At 45.4% G+C, this 21,322-nt stretch overlaps 1 protein-coding gene across 6 annotated transcripts in view; it reads left to right on the top strand.

The window, feature by feature from the left end:
- The window catches only part of LOC145359851 (uncharacterized), a 69,261-nt gene that overhangs the window by 41,902 nt on the left and 6,037 nt on the right, over nt 1-21,322 (top strand). For 4 of the 6 annotated variants that reach the window (XM_080214650.1, XM_080214652.1, XM_080214651.1 and 1 more), the window contains exons 2-5: nt 759-953; nt 5,529-5,621; nt 9,615-9,920; nt 21,209-21,256. In XM_080214650.1, the coding sequence (XP_080070776.1) occupies nt 5,552-5,621; nt 9,615-9,920; nt 21,209-21,256 (424 nt within the window). In that variant the 5' untranslated portion in view covers nt 759-953; nt 5,529-5,551. Of the gene's footprint in view, nt 1-758; nt 954-5,528; nt 5,622-9,614; nt 9,921-14,676; nt 15,698-21,208; nt 21,257-21,322 lie in introns of those variants that run through there. The other 2 variants (XM_080214654.1, XM_080214653.1) reach the window with 2 other exon arrangements.

Below are 21,322 nucleotides of genomic sequence, written 5' to 3'. Positions count from 1 at the left end.
TGCACTCATAGGCAAAACCCCAAGCCCTTCTACTTAGTACTGAGAAGATTGGATTTGAGCTCTTGCACCAGAGAAGAAATATGTTAGTCAAAGAATGATGTGATGGGCGGCAAGGTAACACAGTGATTCGCACTAATGCTTCACAGTGATAGGGACCCAGGTTCGATTCCTGGCTTGGCTCACTGTCTGTGTGGAGCTTGCACATTCTCCCCGTGCCTGCATGGGCTTCCTCAAGGTGCTTCGGTTTCCTCCTACATAGAATCATAGAATCTCTACAGTACAGAAAGAGGCCATTTGCCCATCAAGTCTGCACTGACCACAATCCCATCTGGGCCTTATCCCCATATCCCTACATATTTACCCACTAATCCCGCTAACCTACGCATCTCAGGACACTAAGGGTAATTTTTAGCATGGCCAATCAACCCAACCTGTACATCTTTGGACTGTGGGAGGAAACCGGAACCCTCGGAGGAAACCCACGCAAACACGAGGAGAATGTGCAAACTCCACACAGACAGTGACCCTAGCTGGGAATCAAAACCAGGTCCCTGAAGCTGTGAAGAAACAGTGCTAACCACTGTGCTAGCGTGCCACCCCATTCTGAAAGACATGCTGGTTAGGGTGCATTGAGCTGAACAGGTGCCGGACTATGATGACTGGGGGAATTCATTGCAGTGTTAATGTAAGCCTTACTTGTGACTAATAAATAAACTTTTTTGATGGAGTCAAACAAATGTCCAACTTTCTTTCCCTAGGTGTTGCTGGTCTCATCTGGAGCCCATTGGTGATTGTGGGAAGTGAAGGATGTCTGCTGAGAACAGAATTTCAGTTGTGAGCTGCACTACGTTATTGATATATTAGATCCAACCAGCTGATGAATCGTTTCCTGACTTGAGGCTCCCATTTCTATCTGTGCTGCCATAAGCTCAACCTTTAGATTGCTCCTCTGAGTAAGTTGTTATCTTAGCATGTACTGATTCTTAACCCAAATGCCTACAAGTTGTATACTCCATTGAGTAGAGAAAACATGCGTGATGATGTGGCTTGTATATAAAATAGAGATAAAGTCTCAGTTATCCTCTTCCAAAACGTGAGGGAGTAATCAGTTTGTTTTTAATTTTTTTTTAAAACTATTTATCACCTTCACTATGTGTTGAGTGTTCATATTTTGCCCACTTTTATGTAGGTTTGCTTTTTGGTTACCGAGTGAAGATTGATTTAGTGTGGATTCTGTGTGGAGTTTGCACATTCTCCTCGTGTCTGCGTGGGTTTCCTCCGGGTGCTCCGGTTTCCTCCCACAGTCCAAAGATGTGCGGGTTAGGTTGATTGGCTGTGCTAAAATTGCCTTTAGTGTCCAGGGATGTGTAGGTTAGAGGGATTAGTGGGTATAATATGTAGGGATATGGGGGTAGGGCCTGGGTGGGGTTGTGTTTGGTGCAGACTCGAGGGGCCGAAGGGCCTCTTTCTGCACTGTAGGGTTCTATGATTAGTGCCAATTTTACACCACAAATGGTGCTTCTTTATGAAAACAAAGCTGCCATTGATCACATATTAAGTTTCATCCCTCTTTTGAATCCAAGTTGATGCTTTTCTTCCCTGCTAAACCAACTTGGATCCTGTTTAACGCTCTGTTGCTTTTTCTGCCCTCCCTACCTCGAACCTCAACTGTACTTCTCACAGAGAATGAATTTATGAGCTTGCGTTCCTGAACGAGGTAACCATTTCCCGAGTTTTCCTTTTCCTCCTCACAGCCTGCGTTTTGTCTTTCTGTTCTGCTTTATTCAGAGATTCTCATAATTTACACATAGTTGTTGGCTCCAGTAATAATTTTTGTTTCGTTTAATTTCTTACTGTCACATGTATTGGGATACAGTGAAAAGCATTGTTTCTTGTGCGCTATACAGCCAAAGCATACCATTGATAGGATACATTTGGGAGAAGGATAGGAGAGGGTACAGAATATCAAAACGTAGAATTGAAGGGTTTGCTGGGGACAGCTCGCAAGAGGTTGCCAAGCCCTGGTACCACCTTGAATCTGTGCCACCTCACGAGATGAATTTTCACCCCAACATATGCACCAATGCATGGAGGACAGAGACTACATCTCGCTTTCCTTGCAGAAGGATTTAAAGTACACTGCAGAACATTCTAGTGCAGTCTAGAGCACGCACTTTTAGCCTCTGGTACACTAACTGGTTGCCTATAAAGTTTTTCCTCATTACCTGGTTTCTGGCACCTGTAATTCTCATGTTCATTTTTTATCCATTATCCTAGCTGGCACCTGATTTAAGCCCTTTGTGCATTATCTTTATATGTAAAGTAGCAGCTGGCAGGTGTTAAATTCCTGGTATGTATGTTTCCCTTACAGTTATTTGATTATCATAGGAATCTCACCACAGGTGTCCATTGAACAAACTATAAATGTCATAGTATCCACACTACTTAACCTACTTTCAAACATGGAGTGAGGAGGTGGTTGGGGATGTAGGCAGGGGGCAGGAGTGGTGAACCTGGGAGGCAGGTGTGTATGCAGGGAGCTGACAGAAATGGCGGTATTACCTTCCTGTCTGGTCAAACTGTGAAGCTGAGCTCAGAGATTGGTTCTGGCTTGTAGGGGGGGGGTGATGGCTTAGTGTTATTATCACCAGATTATTAATTCAAAAACTCAGCTAATGTCCTAGGGACACGGGTTCAAATCCTGCCACGACAGATGGTGGAATTTGAATTCAATAAAAAATACCAGGAATTAACTGTCCAGTGATGACCATGAAACCATTGTCGATTGTCGGAAAAAATAATATCTGGTTCACTGATGTCCTTTAGGGAAGGAAATCTGCTGTCCTTACCCGACCTGGCTTACATGTGACTCCAGAGCCACAGCAGTGTGGTTGACTCTCAACTGCCCCCAAAGGCAACAAGGGATGGGTAATAAATGTTGTAAGAAGCCTCACAACACCAGGTTAAAGTTCAACAGGTTTATTTGGTAGCAAAAGCCACTTGCTTTCGGAGTGCTGCTCCTTTGTCAGGTAAATGGGAGTTCTGTTGGCAAACAGGGCATATAAAGACACAAACTAAATTTGCAAAATAATGGTTGGAATGCGAGTCTTTACAGATAATCAAGTTTTAAAGGTACAGGCAATGTGAGTGGCGAGAGGGTTAACCACAGGTTAAAGAAATGTGTACAATCTCCAGCCAGGACAGTTAGTGAGATTTGGCAAGTCATGGGAGTTACAGATAGTGTGATATGAACCCAAAATCCCAGTTGAGGCCATCCTCATGTGTGCGGAACTTGGCTATCAGCCTCTGTTCAGCGACCTCTGTGCTGTCGTATGTCGTGAAGGCCATCTTGGAGAACACTTACACAAAGGTCAAAGGCCGAATGCCCGTGACCGCTGAAGTGTTCCCCAACAGGAAGAGAACATTCTTGCCTGGTGATTGTCGAGTGGTGTTCATTCATCCATTGTCATAGTGTCTGCATGGTCTCCCCAATGTACCATGCCTTGGGACATCCTTCCCTGTTGGGTATCAGGGAGATAATGTTGGCCGAGTTGCAAGAGTATGTACCGTGTACGTATTGGGTGGTGCTCTGATGTGAAATGATGGCATCCGTGTTGATTATCTGGCACGTCTTGCAGAGGTTACTGTGGCAGGGTTGTGTGGTGTCGTGGTCACTGTTCTCCTGAAGGCTGAGTAATTTGGTGTGGACAGTGGTCTGTTTGAGGCTGTGCGGTTGTTTGAAGGCAAGAAGCGGGGGCATGGGGATGGCCTTGGCGAGATGTTTGTCTTCATCGATGACATGTTGAAGGCTCCGAAAATGATGTCATAGCTTCTCCGCTCTGGGGAGGTACTGGATGATGAAGGGTACTCTGTCCACCATGTCCCGTGTTTGTCTTCTGAAGAGATTAGTGCGGTTTTTCGCTGTGGCGCGTCGGAACTCATCGATCAACAGTTTAAGTTAACCATGTTCCTCCACAGGTTGCACTATAACAGAACTATGGCGACAGCCTTGCCATTGAAAGACCTGCAATGGCATGAGGTTGGGGTGCTTAACCCCTAAACAAGACAAAAAATGTTTGGGCTTGTACATTCAGGCATTAATGAATGTGGAGTCTCATTTGTGGAGTTTCATTTCTTAGAAGGTAAGCAGGGGTCATGGATTGTTGTAAAAACCCACCTGGGTCACTGATGTCCTTTAGGGAAGGAAGTCTGCCATATTTGCACAACGATGTGGTTATTATCTCTTACATGCCCTCTGAAATGGCCTAGCAATCCGCTCTGTTCCAAGGCAATTAGGGATGGGCAATAAATGCTGGTCCAGACAGCAACACCCACATCTGATGAAAGAATACAAAAGGAAAAGACAGATTAGCCATGATCCCATCAATGGTGAACTGATTTGAGGGGCTAAATGGCCAACTCCCATTCCTCTGTGGTTATTATCTATGTACATGCGATAAGCTTTAATTTGTTCATTAGTTCCGAGGGACATCATGCTGAAACCCCAACAGAGAACGAGGTGGGGAGTAGGGGGAGTGATAGTTGTAAAGAGAGAAAGGGAATTGAGACCTGCGAGGGAATAGGGAATAATCTCCAAACAGGGTAACCCATGACTGCCCGCACTAAGACAGGCAAGGAGAGGCTATAGGCCTGCCAGAACCATTGCCCCCCACCCACCCCATGTCCCACACCTGTCACCAGAAACCTGGCTCCAGGCAGCAAAACTGAGCCTCTGAGCGAGCATGGAAACCAATTAGAAAATTCCATTTGGTCTCCTTTAGTTGGCCTCAATTATGGTGTGTATGATTCTGATTGATTACCCAAATCAAAAATGGCCGAGCATGATCTGGAACGAGGTAGATGTGAAACTAGCGGAAGGGCTGCTTTTAGCTGGTGACTGCCTTCGATCGCAGCACAGGTAATGGCTGGAAATCCAGCCCTCAATGTCTCATTGAGCAATCTGGTTGGTTGAAGAGTGGCGCTGTTTCTTGTTTAGTTCACAGATAGAAGGTGCAGTGTGCACGGTTAGGGGATAACTAAGATGCTCTGTCAGAGAATTGGTGCAGACTCAGTGGGCCAAATGGCCTCCTTCTGCACTGTCGGAATTCTAGATCAGACACCAGATTGGAGCAAACCTCATGCTGTAAAGTCGGTGAAACCTTTGTGGTATTTTTAAAATTGATTTATTATTGTCACATGTATTAGCATACAGTGAAAAGTATTGTTTCTTGAATGCTATACAGACAGACCATACCATTCATAGAGAAGGAAACGAGGGAGCACAGAATGCAGTGTTATAATCATTGTTAGAGGGTAGAGAAAGATCAAAGCAATGCAAGATAGGTCCATTCAAAAGTCTGATGATAGCAGGGAAAGAAGCTGTTCTTGAGTCGGCTGGAACGTGACCTCAGACTTCAGAATCTTTCTCCCGATGGAAGGAGGTGGAAGAGAGATCGCTGTTACTGCAAAAACATAGAATGGAAATCTAAGTCTCTCTGATCCACGTTTAAATATGCCCTTCTTTACAGAATTTACTACCCGATCTGCAACCATGGTTACAACTACTGGCATCATTTACGTGGTGATTTTCTTAACACTTGGGTTGAAAGGAAATACTGAAAGTAAGTATTGACTTGATGCAACTGCTGCATCATGATGGGTGAAGAAACAATAAGCTTTTCAAATGCTACCTAACCTTTTTTCAAACTCATTTTCTCCAAAAGAGTTTCCCTTACCATGCGTTAGAGCTAAAATCCCTCATTTGTAGAAACATTCTGGTAAATCTCTTCAATACCAAGTCAAAAATATTCACATCCTTCCTGAAGTCTTTTCTTTTAAAGTGCAGAATAAATTTAGAATGTTCCCTGAGGAGAAGTCAAGATAGATTGGAATTTCGTAAAAAAATCTTAGGAGCTAGAACTCATCACAGTTGGCACGGTGGCACAGTAGTTAGCACTGCTGCCTTACAGCGCCAGGGACCCAGGTTTGATTCCAGCCTTAGGTCACTGTTTGTGTGAAGTTTGCACACTCTCCCTATGTCTGCTTGGGGGTTTCCTCCGGGTGCTCCGGTTGCCTCCTACAGTCCAAAGATGTGCAGGTTAGGTGGGTTGGCCACGCTAAGTTGCCCCTTAGCGTCAGGGGGATTAGCAGGGAAGATAAATGGGGTCACGTGAGTAGGGTCTGGGAGGGATTGCTGTCAGTGCAGGTTGATACAAAGAACAACCCAGCACGGGAAACAGGCCCTTCGAACCAACGAGCCCGCGCCGCCGCATCACCCTACACCTATTCTACCCTGCGTGGCTACGAATGGAACCCCTAACTTAGCCAGATTCAGGGGAGAATAGTGTCAACTTGGTAAAACCAATCAGCCTAAGAGCACATCTTTGGGGTGTGGGAGGAAACCGGAGCGCCCGGAGGAAACCCACACAACCACAGGGAGAATGCACAAACTCCCACAGACACAGGCCCAAATCCATGTATCTGCACAGCCAGCAGTGCTAGTCACCGAGCTGTTGCGGCGCTCGTCTACCGGTCCAGGATCAAGCACACACACCGACACAAAGTACTAGGCCACTCCCGGAACCTCCAAGAGCAGCCCACGCGCGACCCACCGTGTGCATGCCCCTCGTTTGACACGAGGTGGACCTCCACCTGCGGAATAAAAAGACAAAAACGTTAATCTTACAAGTCTGCTTTTCCGGTGTCTCCCGAGGTTCTAACCTTATTTAATAGCCCCTACCATAACCCTCCATCCTCGTTTCACTCATATGTCTATCTAACTGAACCTTAAACGAGTCCAACGTTCCTGCCTCCACCACCCTACTCGGTAGCGCGTTCCATACCCCTACAACTCTCTGCGTAAAGAACCTTCCTCTCACTTCCAAATTATACCTCTCCCCCCTCACCCTTAAATCATGACCTCTCGTATTTGTACCCAGTCTAGGGAGCAGTCTCTCACTACTAACTCTTATCTATTCCCTTCAGTATCTTATATACCTCTATCATTTCCCCCCTCAATCTCCGTCTTTCCAAGGAGAATAGTCCCAGTTTCTCCAACCTTTCCTCGTAACCCAGCCCCTCCATGCCAGGCAACATCCTGGTAAACATCCTCTGCACCCTTTCCAGAGATTCCACGTCCTTCCGGTAGTAAGGTGACCAGAACTGGACGCAGTACTCCAAATGCGGTCTAACCAACGTTCTATACAACTGAAGCACTAGACGGCAGCTTTTATACTCTATACCCCTTCCTATAAAGGCTAACATTCCATAAGCCTTCCTAACAACCTTCTCCACTTGTGACGCAACCTTCATGGATTTGTGAACCTGCACTCCCAGGTCCCTCTGTATTTCTATACTCCTAATCTGTCTACCTTTTATCACATAGCTCCTCTCTGCATTATTCCTTCCAAAATGCATCACCTCGCATTTGTCAGGATTAAATTCCATCTGCCACCTATCTGCCCAATGCACCAACCTATCTATATCCTGTTGTATCACCTGACAATCCAGTTCAGTACCCGCCAACCCTGCCATCTTGGTGTCATCAGCAAACTTGCTGATCACACCACCTACGCTCTCTTCCAAGTCATTTATGTATACTACAAAGAGGAGAGGTCCCAGTACTGAGCCCTGCGGCACACCACTGGTCACTGGCCTCCAGCCCGACAAGGTCCCCTCCACAACTACCCTCTGTCTCCTATTACCCAGCCAGTTCTCAATCCACCTAGCTACCTGACCTCGTATCCCATGCGCCTTAACCTCTTCTACCAGCCTACCATGAGGGACTTTGTCAAACGCCTTACTGAAATCCATATAGATGACATCAACGGCTCTCCCATCGTCAACCGTTTTTGTCACGTCCTCAAAGAATTCCACCAGATTCGTAAGGCAAGACCTCCCTCTAACAAAGCCATGTTGCGTATCCCTAATCAGATCGCAACGCTCCAAATGCTCATACATCCTACCCCTAAGTATTTTTTCCATTAATTTCCCTACCACCGATGTCAAACTCACCAGTCTGTAATTTCCAGGGTTATCCCTACTACCTTTTTTGAACAGCGGTACCACATTTGCTACCCTCCAGTCCTCTGGGACCTCACCTGTGTCCAAAGAAGAGACAAAGATTTGCGCCAGAGGCCCAGCAATTTCATCTTTCACCTCCCTAAGCAGCCTGGGATAAATACCATCAGGCCCCGGAGCTTTATCCGTCCTTACGCTACCTAAAAGCCCTAGCACTTCCTCCCTCGTAATAGATATTTCCTATGATGGGCTGACTTGTTTCCTTCTGCAATGTAGTGATTCTATCTATCTAGCTATGTTCCATCCAGTGATATAACATACAGGAGACATGATGTCATTACAGCAAGTAGCTTTTAAGTTAGTAATAGGAAATCATTAAGAGGCGATACAAAGCAAGAAGAGAGCTGCAGAACCAAATTCATTTGGGGAATGTTGAGTTAACTTGTTAGAGTGTGTGTGCACTTGTGCTGAACATGCATCAGCGGAGTCACTCATGCTCAGAACCAGCTTTGGATTCTCTGGGTTAGCACATGTTGTAAGATTTGCCATTAGACACTCATCTAACTCAACTTCCCTAATATACATACGCTATGAGTAATAGAAAAATAGAAACATAGAAAATAGAAGCAGGAGTAGGACATTTGTCCCTTCGAGCTTGCTCCGCAATTGGCTAGATCTAATTTCTTCTTGGCCTCACTACTTTCTGTGGTAGTCAATTCCACAAATTCACCACCCTCTGGGTGTAGAAATTTCCCCTCACCTCTGTCCTAAAACTACCCTTAAACTATGACCCCCCCCCACCCCCCCCACCGCCTTGTTCAGGACTCCCCCACCATCGGAAACTTTCTTTCTGAATCTACTCTGTTTAATGCTGTTAGAATTTTATAAGTTTCTACGAGATCCCCTCTCGCTTATCTAAATTCCAATTAATATAATTCTGACCGACTTAGCCCTCCTCAGATGACAGAGCTGTCGTCCCAGGAATCAGCAAACCTTCACTGCATTTCCCCGATAGCAAGGACATCCTTCCTCAGGTAAAGACACCAAACCGGCATACAATATTCCAGGTGTGACCTCACCAATGTCCCACACAATCTCCTATCCCTCTTGTTATGAAGGCCAATTCTCTTGCTATGAAGGCCAACATACTATTTACCTTTGTTACTGCCTGCTGTACCTACGCACTTACCTTCTGCGAATGATGCACGAGGATACCAATGTCTCGTTGAGTATCCACCTTTCTCAATTTACATCCATTCAAATAACAGTTTGGTTTCCTATTTTTGCTACAAAAGTGGATAACCTCACATTTGTCCATATTATGCTGCATGTGCCCACTCACTCAGCCTGTCCAAATCACGCTGAAGCATCTCTATGTCCTCCTCACAGCTCACCCTCTCATCCAACTTTGTATCATCTGCAAATCCAGAGATAATGCATTCAGTTCCCACTTCCAAATTATTGAGATGTAATAACAGAGGTAATTCTGATACCTTCGTCTTCATGCACATCTTGATAAGACCAGAACAATCCGAATGAAGTGGGATTGTTTTCAAGCACTTAACGTACTCTTTATTTATTTTCATTTTAAACAGATATTCACCCTGTAAGACAGAATGCTACAGCTGGCCATAACAAAGTGCTGACGTGTGACCAGCCAGTCATCAGTAAGGAGAAAGTGGTTGGGTATTGGAAAAAGGACAACAAACTTATTTGCTATGTTTGCTTTATGCCAAATTGCGAAGCACCCAATTGCCAGGGATATCAAATTGATGTCTTTGATGGACAAAGTATTTTAACTATCCTAAAAGTAAATTCATCAGCTAGTGGACGATACACTTACAGCGGGTTCACTGAAAACACGACCCATGAATGCGCCATTGATCTGCTTGTGCATGCTGGTAGGTTCTTTTTTTAATATATATTGTATTATAGTCTGAAGGTATATATTTCAGGCAATTTGGCTCATATGGCAGCTCAATTCAAGCCAGGACTCCATTTAATGGATTAATGAATATTGGAACAGTATCGTTCCAATACCGGATGTTAAAATTGTTTGGCTTTTAAATAACACAATTCTGGGATTTTCTTGCTGTCTTGCATGGTGACCTCTTGAATATTTAGCAATACTGTTTGATTTGATTTATCATTGTCACATGTATTAGCATACAGTGAAAAATATTGATTCTTGTGCGCTATACAGACAAAGTGTACTGTTCATAGAGAAGGAAAGAAGAGAGTGCAGTATGTTGTGTTACTAGGGTATAGAAAAAGATCAACTTAATGCAAGGTAAGTCCATTCAAAAGTCTGATGACAGCAGGGAAGAAGCTGTTCTTGAGTCAGTTGGGATGTGATCTCAGAATTTTTGTCTTTTTCCTGACGGAAGAAGGTGGGAGTATATCGGGGGTGCGTGGAGTCTTTGATTTTGCTGGCTGTTTTTCGGGGGCAGCAGGAAGTGTAGACAGTATCAATGGATGAGAGGCTAGTTTGCTCGGTGGATTGGGCTACGTTCATGACCTTTTGTAGTTCCTTGCAGTCTTGGGCAGAGCAGGAGCCATACCAAGCTGTGATATAACCAGAAAGAATGTTTTCTATGGCGCACCTGTAAAAGTTGGTGAGAGTCGTAGCGGACATGCCAAATTTCCTTAGTCTTATGAGAAAGTAGAGGGGTTGGTGGGCTTTCTTAACTATAGTGTTGGCGTGGATAGCTTGTTGGTGATCTGGACACCTAGAAACTTGAAGCTCTTGACGACTTCTACCATGTTCTTCTGGACATCAATCCATGTTGGGTTCTATAGCACAGCTCAGTTCCTGCTTTGAGTATTCAACTGTCACCAACTTTCTCCTTCTAACCCCAAACACTGTCACCAAATGTTTCATATTCTGCCCAGGTTCAGTTGACTAATACTGCATGGACCTAGGTCAAATACAGGGACTTCTTATTCTATTACCAGTACAAGGATTTTATTTTTTTTCCTGGCCCACTAGCACAATCGGGTAGTGCATTTACTGATTGGCTGAAATCTTACCACTGTTCACACTGCCGGGACTTTCCCATCCCGACGCAGTGAATGGAGATTTGACTGGCCACCAAATTCTCCAAACTTGCTGCAGCAGGAGTGCAGCGTGAACGGCAGGTAAGATCACACCTATTGAGTGATCAGGAGAATCTCAAAAGAAAGCAACTAATCCCATTTAACCCAGGTTCTCTGTGGTCAATAACTATTTTCATTAACGTTGTAAAGCAAATACCTCCATATATTTATATTTGCAACTTGTATTATTTTTCTCTATCAGTTAAGATGTACTTAGCAATTGAGAGTATGTAACATATTAGAAGTTTCTAATTGTAATAATTGTTTTTAGTCCATTCTATTCTAAGTGTACTTTGATTGTATATATTTAAGTGGTTGCAGATTGCTGTAAGAGCTGATCACATGATTTGGTGGTGATGTCATTAGGGTGTGCACAGGCTGTGGAGTATGTTATACCTTGATGGCAAGTAGGGATGGAGAATAAATATAATTAAATGCTGGCCTTTCTAGCAACACCCATATCCCATGATTGAACAAAAAAAGTTAGATTTGATCCTGCAGTTTGTAATCTTGGTCTACTGCTGCCTTGACACTTCTCAACTACCGAGATTTAGAAACCTTCTCTTTTGCAGTATGCAGCACTTTAGCACCAATGTTTGGACTTCATTGTGACTGTCAATCCCATTTTCCAAATATTTGCTCAGCAGAATTTTTTTTCTCAGGAATATAATACCAGGAATGGGCTTATGAGGAAAGGTCAGACAGGTTAAGCTTATATCTACTGGAGTTTAGAAGAGTGAGAAGTGACTTGATCGAAACCTTTAAAAGCATAAGAGGTCTTTGCTTCTGGATTAGAGAGGATGCGGGAGAATCTAGAATGAGGAGCCACTGTATAAATATAAGGGGTCACTCATTTAAGAACGAGATGAGGAGCAATATTTTCCCTCAGAGGGTTGTGAGTCTCTCAAAATCTTCTCCAAGAAGTGGTGGAAGCAGTGTTAAGACAGAGTTAGATAGCTTTTTGGTTAACAAGGGGATGAAAGCTTATCAGCGTAGGCAGGAATTTCAGCACTTCTGAATGGAGGGCTGTGACAAGTGATGTTCCTCAAAGGTCAATGCTGGGATCTTTGCTGTTAAGGAAAATATAACTGGTTTGATTAGTAAGTTTGCGGATGATGCAAAGATTGGTAGATTTGCGGGTAGTGATGAGGACCATCAGAGGATACAGCAAGATATAGATCGGTTGGAAACTTGGGCAAAGAGATGGCAGATGGAGTTTAATCCGGACAATTATGAAGGTCTAATACAGGTTGGAAATATACATTGAATGGCAGAACACTTAAGAGTATTGATAGGCAGAGGGATCTGGGTGTACAGGGACACAGGTCACTGAAAGTACAACGCAGGTGGAGGAGATAGTCAAGAAGCCATATGACATGCTTGCCTTCATAGGCCAGGGCATTGAGTTTAAAAATTGGCAAGTCATGTTGCAGCTTTATAGAACATTAGTTTGGCCGCACTTGGAATATAGTGTTCAATTCTGGTTGCCACACTACCATAAGGATGCGGAGGCTTTAACCAGGGTACAGAAAAGATTTACCAGGATGTTTCCTGGTATGGAGGGCATTAACTATGAGGAGCAGCGGGAGAATCTTAGTTTGTTCTCACTAGAACGATGAAGGTTGAGGGGCGACCTGATAGAAGTTTACAAGATTATGAGTGGCATGGACAGAGTGGATAGTCAGAAGCTTTTTCTCGGGGTGGAAGAGTCAATTACTAGGAGGTACAAGTTTACGGTGTGAGGGGCAAGGTTTAAAGGGGATGTACGAGGCAAGTTTTTTTATATAGAGGGTGGTGGGTGCCCGGAACTCGCTGCCGGGGGAGGTGGTGGGGGCAGGTACAATTGTGACTTTTAAGGGGTGTCTTGACAAATGCATGAATAGGATGGGAATAGAGGGATATGGTCCCTGGAAGGGTAGAGGTTTTAATTCAGTCGGGCAGCATGGTGGGTGCAAGCTTGGAGGGCCGAAGGGCCTGTTCCTGTGCTGTAATTTTCTTTGTTCTTTGAATGTGTGGTTGAAGTTACGATCAGATCAGACAATATTTAACCGAACTGTGGAGGAGGCCTGAGGAGGCCTGCTCTGAATTTGTACGTCCATATGTTAATTTGGAATTACTTGTGTCATTTGAGATCCTTTTCCAAGTATCTACCACTTGAACTCAGCACTTAATCTTCTGCTTGCAGTCCAATAAAATTAGGCTATCCATTTTTCTTTTGTTTGCTTTAGATTATGCAATGTTTAAACTGAACCACTTCTGTTCTAAATCATTTTTTCTGCGGTGGAAGTCACTTTAATTTTTTAAATGTCTCTTTATAATGTTCGAGTCCTAAAAAATCTTTTCTTTGTTCTCCTTCAAATGATGGCATTCATTGCTCTCCAGAAGCTGTTAGACTTATTACACAACAGAATGAAGTTGGACATCGTTCCAGAAATTACAGTTTTTAAAACCATGAATTGGGACCAGATGAAAAGGGGTGGTATGGTGGCACAGTGGTTAGCACTGCCGCCTCACATCTCCAGGGATCTGGGATCAGTTCGTGGCTTGGATCACTGACTGTGTGGAGTCTGCACGTTCTCCCTGTGCCTGCATGGGTTTCCTCTGGGTGCTTCGCTTTCTTCTCCTCAGTCCGAAAGCTGTACTGGTTGATGGATTGGCTGTGCAAAGTCTCCCTCAGTCTACTGGAACAGGCACCGGAGTGTGGCGACTAGGGGATGTTCACAGTAACTTCATTGCTGTGTTAATGTAAGCCTGCTTATGAAACTACAAAGTGTAAAACTTAAAATTTGACAACACTTCAACGATATTGAAATGGGGTGTGAACTGGTATTGTGTCTGCTGTGTTCTGTTCGTGGTTAATTTGATTTCTGGTGTCACTGTGATTGACTGAAAGAGGCTTTACTGCCGATTAAGATTTGTTTCTCTTCATTGTACCTGATGCCTGGAGTTCGTAGCATCATTATGGCTAATAATATAATACTGCAATTTTATTAAACCTGTTCTAACCAGAGAACAATGGGACAGTGCTTTATAATGTCCACAGGGTGCTCTGGTTTCATTTAATTCCTACGTAAATCATAAAGACTTTATCTCTTATTGTTCAATTTATTTTCGGCAGTCTGGGTTTGACTCAAGGTGAAAAAGGACCTCAAATTTCATGGGAGCTGGCAAAGCCAGCAATTGCTACCCATATTGAATTACTTAGCTGTTTGTTCGGCCATTTCTAAAGGCATTGAAGAGCCGGCACGCTGGCAGAGTGGTTAGCACTGCTGCCTCACAGCGCCAGGGACCCGAGTTCGATTCCGGAATTGGGTCACTGTCTGTGTGGAGGCTGCACATTCTTCCCATGTCTTCGTGGGTTTCCTCCGGGTACTCTGGTTTTCTCCCACAGTCCGAAAGATGTGGAGGTTAGGTGGATTGGCCATGCAAAATTCTCCCTCGGTTTATCCGAACAGGCGCCAGAGTGTGGCAACTAGAGGATTTTCACAGTAACTACATTGCAGTGTTAATGTAAGACTATTTGTGACTAATAAATAAATTTTACTTTTACTTTACTTTGAGGCAACCACCTTACTGTGGGCCTGGAATCACATGGAGGCCTGATCGGGTAAGGACGGCAGATTTCCTCCCCAAAGCACATCAGTGAATCAGATGGGTTTTTACAACATTCGATGATGATTATGATGGTCTCAGTTACCGAGTTTAACTTCATATTCAAATTTATTAGCTGAGCTTGAATTCCACCAACTGCTGTGGTAGGATTTGAACCAATTGTGTGCAGTCCAATGATAAAATCACTACACCATGGCTGAGTGAAATATCGGTGTGGAATCTCAGGGAACAACAACCAGGGCTTATCTGTATCTGACCTGCTTTTGTCAACCTGGACCTTTCCAGTCATGAGTATTTGAACAAAGGATAATCCGACATTCATGGGCTTTTGGTGACGAGAATTTTTGATTCCTGCTACCTTTTTCTCTGAAAATGCGTTTATTCATTTCTGTGTACGAAGATGGGTCCTTACCTATCTGCTGATGCTTCATCCTGAACTGGTTTCCCATGACAATAGTTTTCCAATTTCACTCTTTAATGAGTGCCCAGCGTTTTTTTCCCTGCTGCACAGATTTATTCACCAAAATTTGCATGATATCAGAATTACCAGTGCAAGAGATTGGATAAACTTTTATCATCAAATTGGTGTCTGTAATTTCTTTGCATTAGCCAACCCTCCCTTCGCAAAAAGCTGGCCACTCCCTGATGGGATTAATCACCATTCGAAGTTTTTACAAATTGTTTGCAGTCCTCCAGAGTGGCTTTAAAATTAAGTTGGATCATTCAAATTCAACGACCCTAATAAGTGAACTTTTAACAGCTTGGGGGTAGCACCTATGTTTAATTTCACTAAGAAACTGACTACCTCAATATGACTTGCAAATGATACTGTATACTTATTAAAAGTCTTCTTTTGATCAATTAAACCTGACGAGGTTTGATTTGATTTATTATTGTCACATATTAGTATTGTTTGTTGCGCGCTACACTGACAAAGCACACCGTTCATGGAGAAGGGAAGGAGAAGGTGCAGGATGTAGTGTTCCAGTCACAGCTAGGGTGTAGAGAAAGATCAACTTAATGCAAGGTTGGTCAGTTCAAAAGTCTGATGGCAGCAGGGAAGAAGCTGTTCTTAAGTCGGTTGGTACATGATCTCAGACTTGTGTATCTGTATCCCAACGGAAGAAGATGGAAGAGAATGGGCCTGATTTTATCATCAAGAACTTGGTAAAGTTGGGTGTGAGGCAAGTAGAGCAATCCGCACCTGCTTCCATGCCAGCTCTCCTTTTACCAAGGCCCGAGAATGGCTGCAATCGGGAGGGCACCCGAAATGGGCGCGACGGCCATTTAAATGCATTTGCATGCATTTAAGTTGACTTAATGGGATGCACACCCAATCTTACTGGCACTTCCCCCTTTACCACCCATTCGCCCATCCAGATTCCAAACAGGCATGCTCTACAGAAGTCCGGTTCGGTAGCTCTAGTGAGGAGGTAAGTATCGAACGTCTGATGGCGCTCTGCTTGAGATTGGGGAGGGGTGGGGTCCGAAGGGTCTCTGCTTGTGATCAGTGAGGGGAAGGGGGGCTCCGCTGCCACTCTGCCCGAGATCAGGGGGAAGGGGAAGGAGGGGGAGGGGCCCGCAGTCTGTCTGGATGGCAGAGGGGGTGGGAAGATAAAGGGGTCAATAATGTTGGAGGGGTGGGGACAATATCTTTGGGGGAATGGGGCAATATCTGTGGAGGCCAGGAGGAGGCATTATTCGGCCCGGGAGCGATGTGTCAGGGGAACCGCATTCTATTAATTGTTTTCTTGCGAATGCGCAGTTTGAGACACTGATCAGAGCTGCAGGATTTTGGGTGCGTCCACAGACTTGTGCAGCATGATTAGGAATCACTGATATTTTTTTCAGGCAGAGTGTCTGAAAACGGTCTAAAAGTTGAACCTGAAACACTCCCAGTTTCAAGTCCGCCCTGCACTTAAAATCAAAACAGTAAAATAGAGCCCAGAATGTCGGGGTGCGGGGGGTCCTTAATTATGTTGGCTGCTTTGCTGAGACAGCACCAAGTGTGTAAGAGTCAATGGATGGGAGGCTGGTTTGTGTGATGAACTGCGCTACATTCACGACCCGTTGTAGTTTGGGGCAGGAGAAGGTTTGACAGTCACTTGTGAAAGAATATTCCCATCGTTAACTTACTTAACGTCAGCATTTTAACATTAACGTAGGTGCCCATGACAGCTGTTTTCACAATAGCTATTAGGATGTGAAACATATTGTTGCAAGTATGTGCCGGGTGAAATAGTTGTGACATTTAAGGGGAAATCAGCTAGCCGTGGAAAAAAACAAAGCAGCCCAATGGGTGCTGGAAAACAACAGGAATGTGGGAGGGATGGGTGTGATTCTCCCATCCCAAAGAATTAGCGCGTTGGGCTGGGAGAATCGCCTGTGGACTGATTTGCAGGATTCGCACATGCATTCCTGACACGCACACATCTCTGAGCACCGGATATCGGCACAGTCGGGATCCGACTGGAAACTGGTGGGACCAGTAGTTAAGTCATTTTAATTTTATTTTGATGTTATTTGAATGTCATTATCGGGCTCAGGACTGAATACTCCGGGCTTGATAGCATCTCTCACCCCCGCCAATACAATTTCACGCTGGCGGGGTATATCGTAGCTCCCCACTTCTGAGGAATGAGTGGGAGACCCCACTGGAGTGGAGGAGGAGACAATCAGGGGCGTGGGCATCATGGCAGACTGCTCATGCCCGGGGGGCACCTTGACACTGTCCACTGGGCAGTGCCAAGGAGGTGGGGCCCAGGGGGAGGAGCCTAGTGAGCTTGGGGGGCGATCGGTGAGGGTGGGGTGTCTCACTGCCACTCTGCTCGGGGACCGAGCGGGGCTGGTGAGAATCCATCATCGGGGCGGGATGCGGGGTCTGCCTCCTGTGGGGAGGGGAGTCTGCCGGGGTGGGGAGTTAGTGGGGGGATTTTCACTGCTGGGGGGGAGAAAGGGAACTGGAGATCGGGTGGGGGGAGGGACACTCGGGGCTGGGCTGGGAATGCTCCTGGGAGCCACGATTGGGCCACTGGGGGCGGGGGTGCAGCACTGTGAGGGCCTCGGGTTGGCCAGCGATCGAACTGGCCAACAAAGTGCAGGCTGACCGAGTGGGGCCTCTGCGCGTGCGCAGAATTCTGGAACTGTCAGACTCTGACAAGAATAGGCCCCGCCCCCCCGAGCTTTTAATGATTTTCATGATTCTAACCCCGCATTGCACAGAGTGTGCGAGATTTGAGTCTGAACTCCCACTGAAAAGGAACAATCATGGTTTATTTACATCAGTTTTTCCCCGAATCCAGCACTTAGAACTTTTTTTGGGACAATCGCCCCCGTGGGGTGAGAATAAGTAAACCTGACCCCTCATGTTGTCTGTATGAAACTTTCTTTGAATCTGGTGCTCTTCAAATGTTGTCAAAGGGTCCCATTGAGTGAGTTTGCGCGTGCGCATGTGTGTATCTGATCACAGTTGTATTCGCTCAATGTTTATTGTCCACCAACATTAAAGTCCTCTCATCGTTGAAGGGTTAAATGTGAGGAATAGAACTCTGGTTTGCATAAAGCTGTCAGCAATTTCTTTCTATGGGAATCAGCTGCTATTCATGTGAACCCAGATGACTAAACGCTCCATGTGATCATTTTTACTTATTTTCATATTTATTTCCCATGGATCACAAGTTAGTTCCTTCAACAGAGACCTGTTCCCACAATGGCACATCCTCCTTTCAAAAGCAGCTTGAGGTGGTGCAATGGCTGTTTAAGGCAGAAGCCATTGGCAAAATTTTACTACCGTTCACGCCAGCGGGATATTTCGCCCTCGCTGACGGTGACAAGTTTCCTTACTTCAGTGGATGCATTCGGTGGGAAACCCTGTTGACAACGTCGGAATCATAAAATCCGGGCTCGAGGAAGTGCACAGTGCCTCCTCCTGCCGTGAAATGTGCTGCAGAATGGGATAAAAATCTTGCCTCATCAAAGCAGCACAGTTTAATGGGTTTAACTTACAATGGATGAACCCCACGTTTTTTTAAAAATAAAATTCAGCTACCTAAGCACCAGCTAGAATCATAGAATCCTGCAGTGCAGAAGAAGGCCATTCGGCCCATCAATTCAGCATCGACTACAATCCCACCAGGGCCTATCCCCACAACTCAGTGCATTTACCTTAGCTAGTTCCCCCCACCACTAAGGGGCAATTTAGCATAGCCGATCCACCGAACCCGCGCATTTTTGGAGAGTGGAGGAAACCAGAGCACCCGGAGGAAACTCGCGCAGACACGGGGAGAACGTGCAAACTCGACACAGACAGTGACCCGAGCCGGGGATCGAACCCAGGTCCCTGGCGCTGTGAGGCAGCAGTGCTAACCACAGTGTCACCGTGCCACCCCCAAGATAAGTTTCCAAAACAGAAAGCAGAAAACGTAGTAACTATTCAGCAGGTCAGGCAGCAACTCTGGGAGGCAGGGGAGCCACCAAGATAAAAGCAGGATTCTCTGATCCTGCCCCGCTGCCAGTGAGAATGGAGAATTTGGCACTTAGACAAAACTCCGCTCACTGCTGTGGTACCGGAGAATCCCAGCTGCAGACGAGGTCAGTGCTTTTCCAGTACGCTGAAGTTGATGGCCTATCATCAGAACGGCATAAAGTTTGAGATTTAATAGGATTAATCAAGAGGCGGGAAAAGATGGAAAGGTGGGAGGGGGGTTAATTTTTTAGTGCGGTGGGCTGGGAGGTTTAGGCCGTACGGGATCCGCGCTGGGTGCCTGGCCCCGAGTGCGTCTCCCAGTGCCGGATTTCTGGCACCATCAGCTCTACACCAGAAATCGGAGCAGAGCTTCTTAATTTATGTTAATGACAATTTAAATCTGATTTAAGTGCTATTAGTGAGGCCGGGACTAAAATCTCCAGGCCCGCTCCCCCCATCCCCGCCATGAGTATTTCACTCCAGCGGTTTTGCAGTGGCTCCCCACTTTTGGGGAGCCTGACCCCGCTGTGTTGAAGGGGAGGAAATTGGGGCCCTCCAGAGATTCGGGCGTTGGGGGTGGATGCCACCTGGGCATTGGCGCCTTTGCAGTGCCAGCCTGTGCCCCAGGCACAGCCCAAAGAGCAGAGTGCCAATGCTCAGGCATGGGGCAGTGCCAAGGGGGCATGACCTAATGAGGGAGGGTCTCTGGCAGGGGGGGTGGGAGCGATCTGTGGGGGGCATCTCTCTGCCACTCAAACTCTGGGGTTGAGTGACAGAGGAAGGGATGCCAGCGATCGGGGCTGGCCATCAGTGGTGGGGGGGAGCCTGCTCAAGGGTTGGAAGTGCTGGGGAGGGGGTGTGGGGCCAAGCGTTTGGTAGTGTACAAACTCAAATAGTGCTGTTCCTTTTATGTAGGGATAGGCTTATATTTTGATATTAACCAACTCAGACTTGGCGATGGGTATAGGTTCTGTAAAACAGTCGCACAGAGCTGAATTTTAGGAGGTGGGTGTATTGCTCTCATCTTCCTCACTAATAGGCACATTTTGAAAGCTTTTGAACACCTTTTTTCTTAAATTTACTCAACTGATTACTGTACACTAATGCAATTAGCAATGGTTCTGCATAATTTTCAGTCATATTCAGACATTTGAATATCTGGTTACAGGCACTGCTGCATTGAACACTCTGGTTGGAATTTTCCAGCTCACCCCAAGACGGGAAATCCCACCCGAAGTCCTTTGCGTGATCCTCTGATAACCATAGAATCCCTACAATGCAGAAGGAGACCATTCAGCCCATCGAATCTGCACTGACAACGATGCCACCCAGGCCCTATGCCCTTAACCCCATGTATTTTCCTTACTAATCGCCCGACACTAAGGGGAAATTTAACATGGCCAATCAACCTAACCCGCACATCTTTGGATTGTGGGAGGAAAGTGGAGCACCCGGAGGAAACCCATGCAGTCACAGAAAGAACGTGCAAACCTCACGCAGTCACTCAAGGGCAGAATTGAACCTGGGTCCCTGGTGCTGTGAGGCAGCAGTGCTAACCACTGTGCCACCTGTATTAAAATGTTTATTTTCCGCGATAAGTCCTTTTTTAGCTCTATTAAGCAAATGGTACCAAGTTCGGACTCTTAAATCTATCAAGCCAATAACAAAATTGAAAAAACAAACTTCTAAACATCACCTGATTTTACACTGGCAAATTAGTTTGCCCTTGAGAGACTTAAAGGAAAGAAGATGATGTCAAAATTGCTGCAGTATTAGTCACAGTTGCCCCCCAGATCATCCAAGGGGAAATATTCCTCAGAAATATCCGGCACATGTTGTTTAAACAAATGGAAGCTTTTTGGAAAAGTTCATTCATTCGTTAATGCAGACTATTTCTGTGTTGATATTGTACTTCATTTTAAGAGTTCCTTTATAAAGCTTGAGCTGCTATTTGAGCAATTCAGATAGATTTTTTCTGATTAATCCTTCCTAACGTGCTCATTCTCTTTATTCCAGATTATAAGAAAGTAAGGACGCTGTCAAATGCAATTAAGTTAAACGCAGGTAAGCATATCAGCCGGAGTAGGATTTTTTCACATAGGAAATATGCAGTCTTCAGTAACTGAGCAA

Source organism: Carcharhinus amblyrhynchos, chromosome 29 (genome assembly GCF_965287045.1).
Source record: "Carcharhinus amblyrhynchos chromosome 29, sCarAmb.v2.hapA, whole genome shotgun sequence".
Classification (NCBI taxonomy): Eukaryota; Metazoa; Chordata; class Chondrichthyes; order Carcharhiniformes; family Carcharhinidae; genus Carcharhinus; species Carcharhinus amblyrhynchos.
Note: the sequence above shows the minus strand (reverse complement) of the source record. Positions and strands in the feature narration are given on the sequence as shown.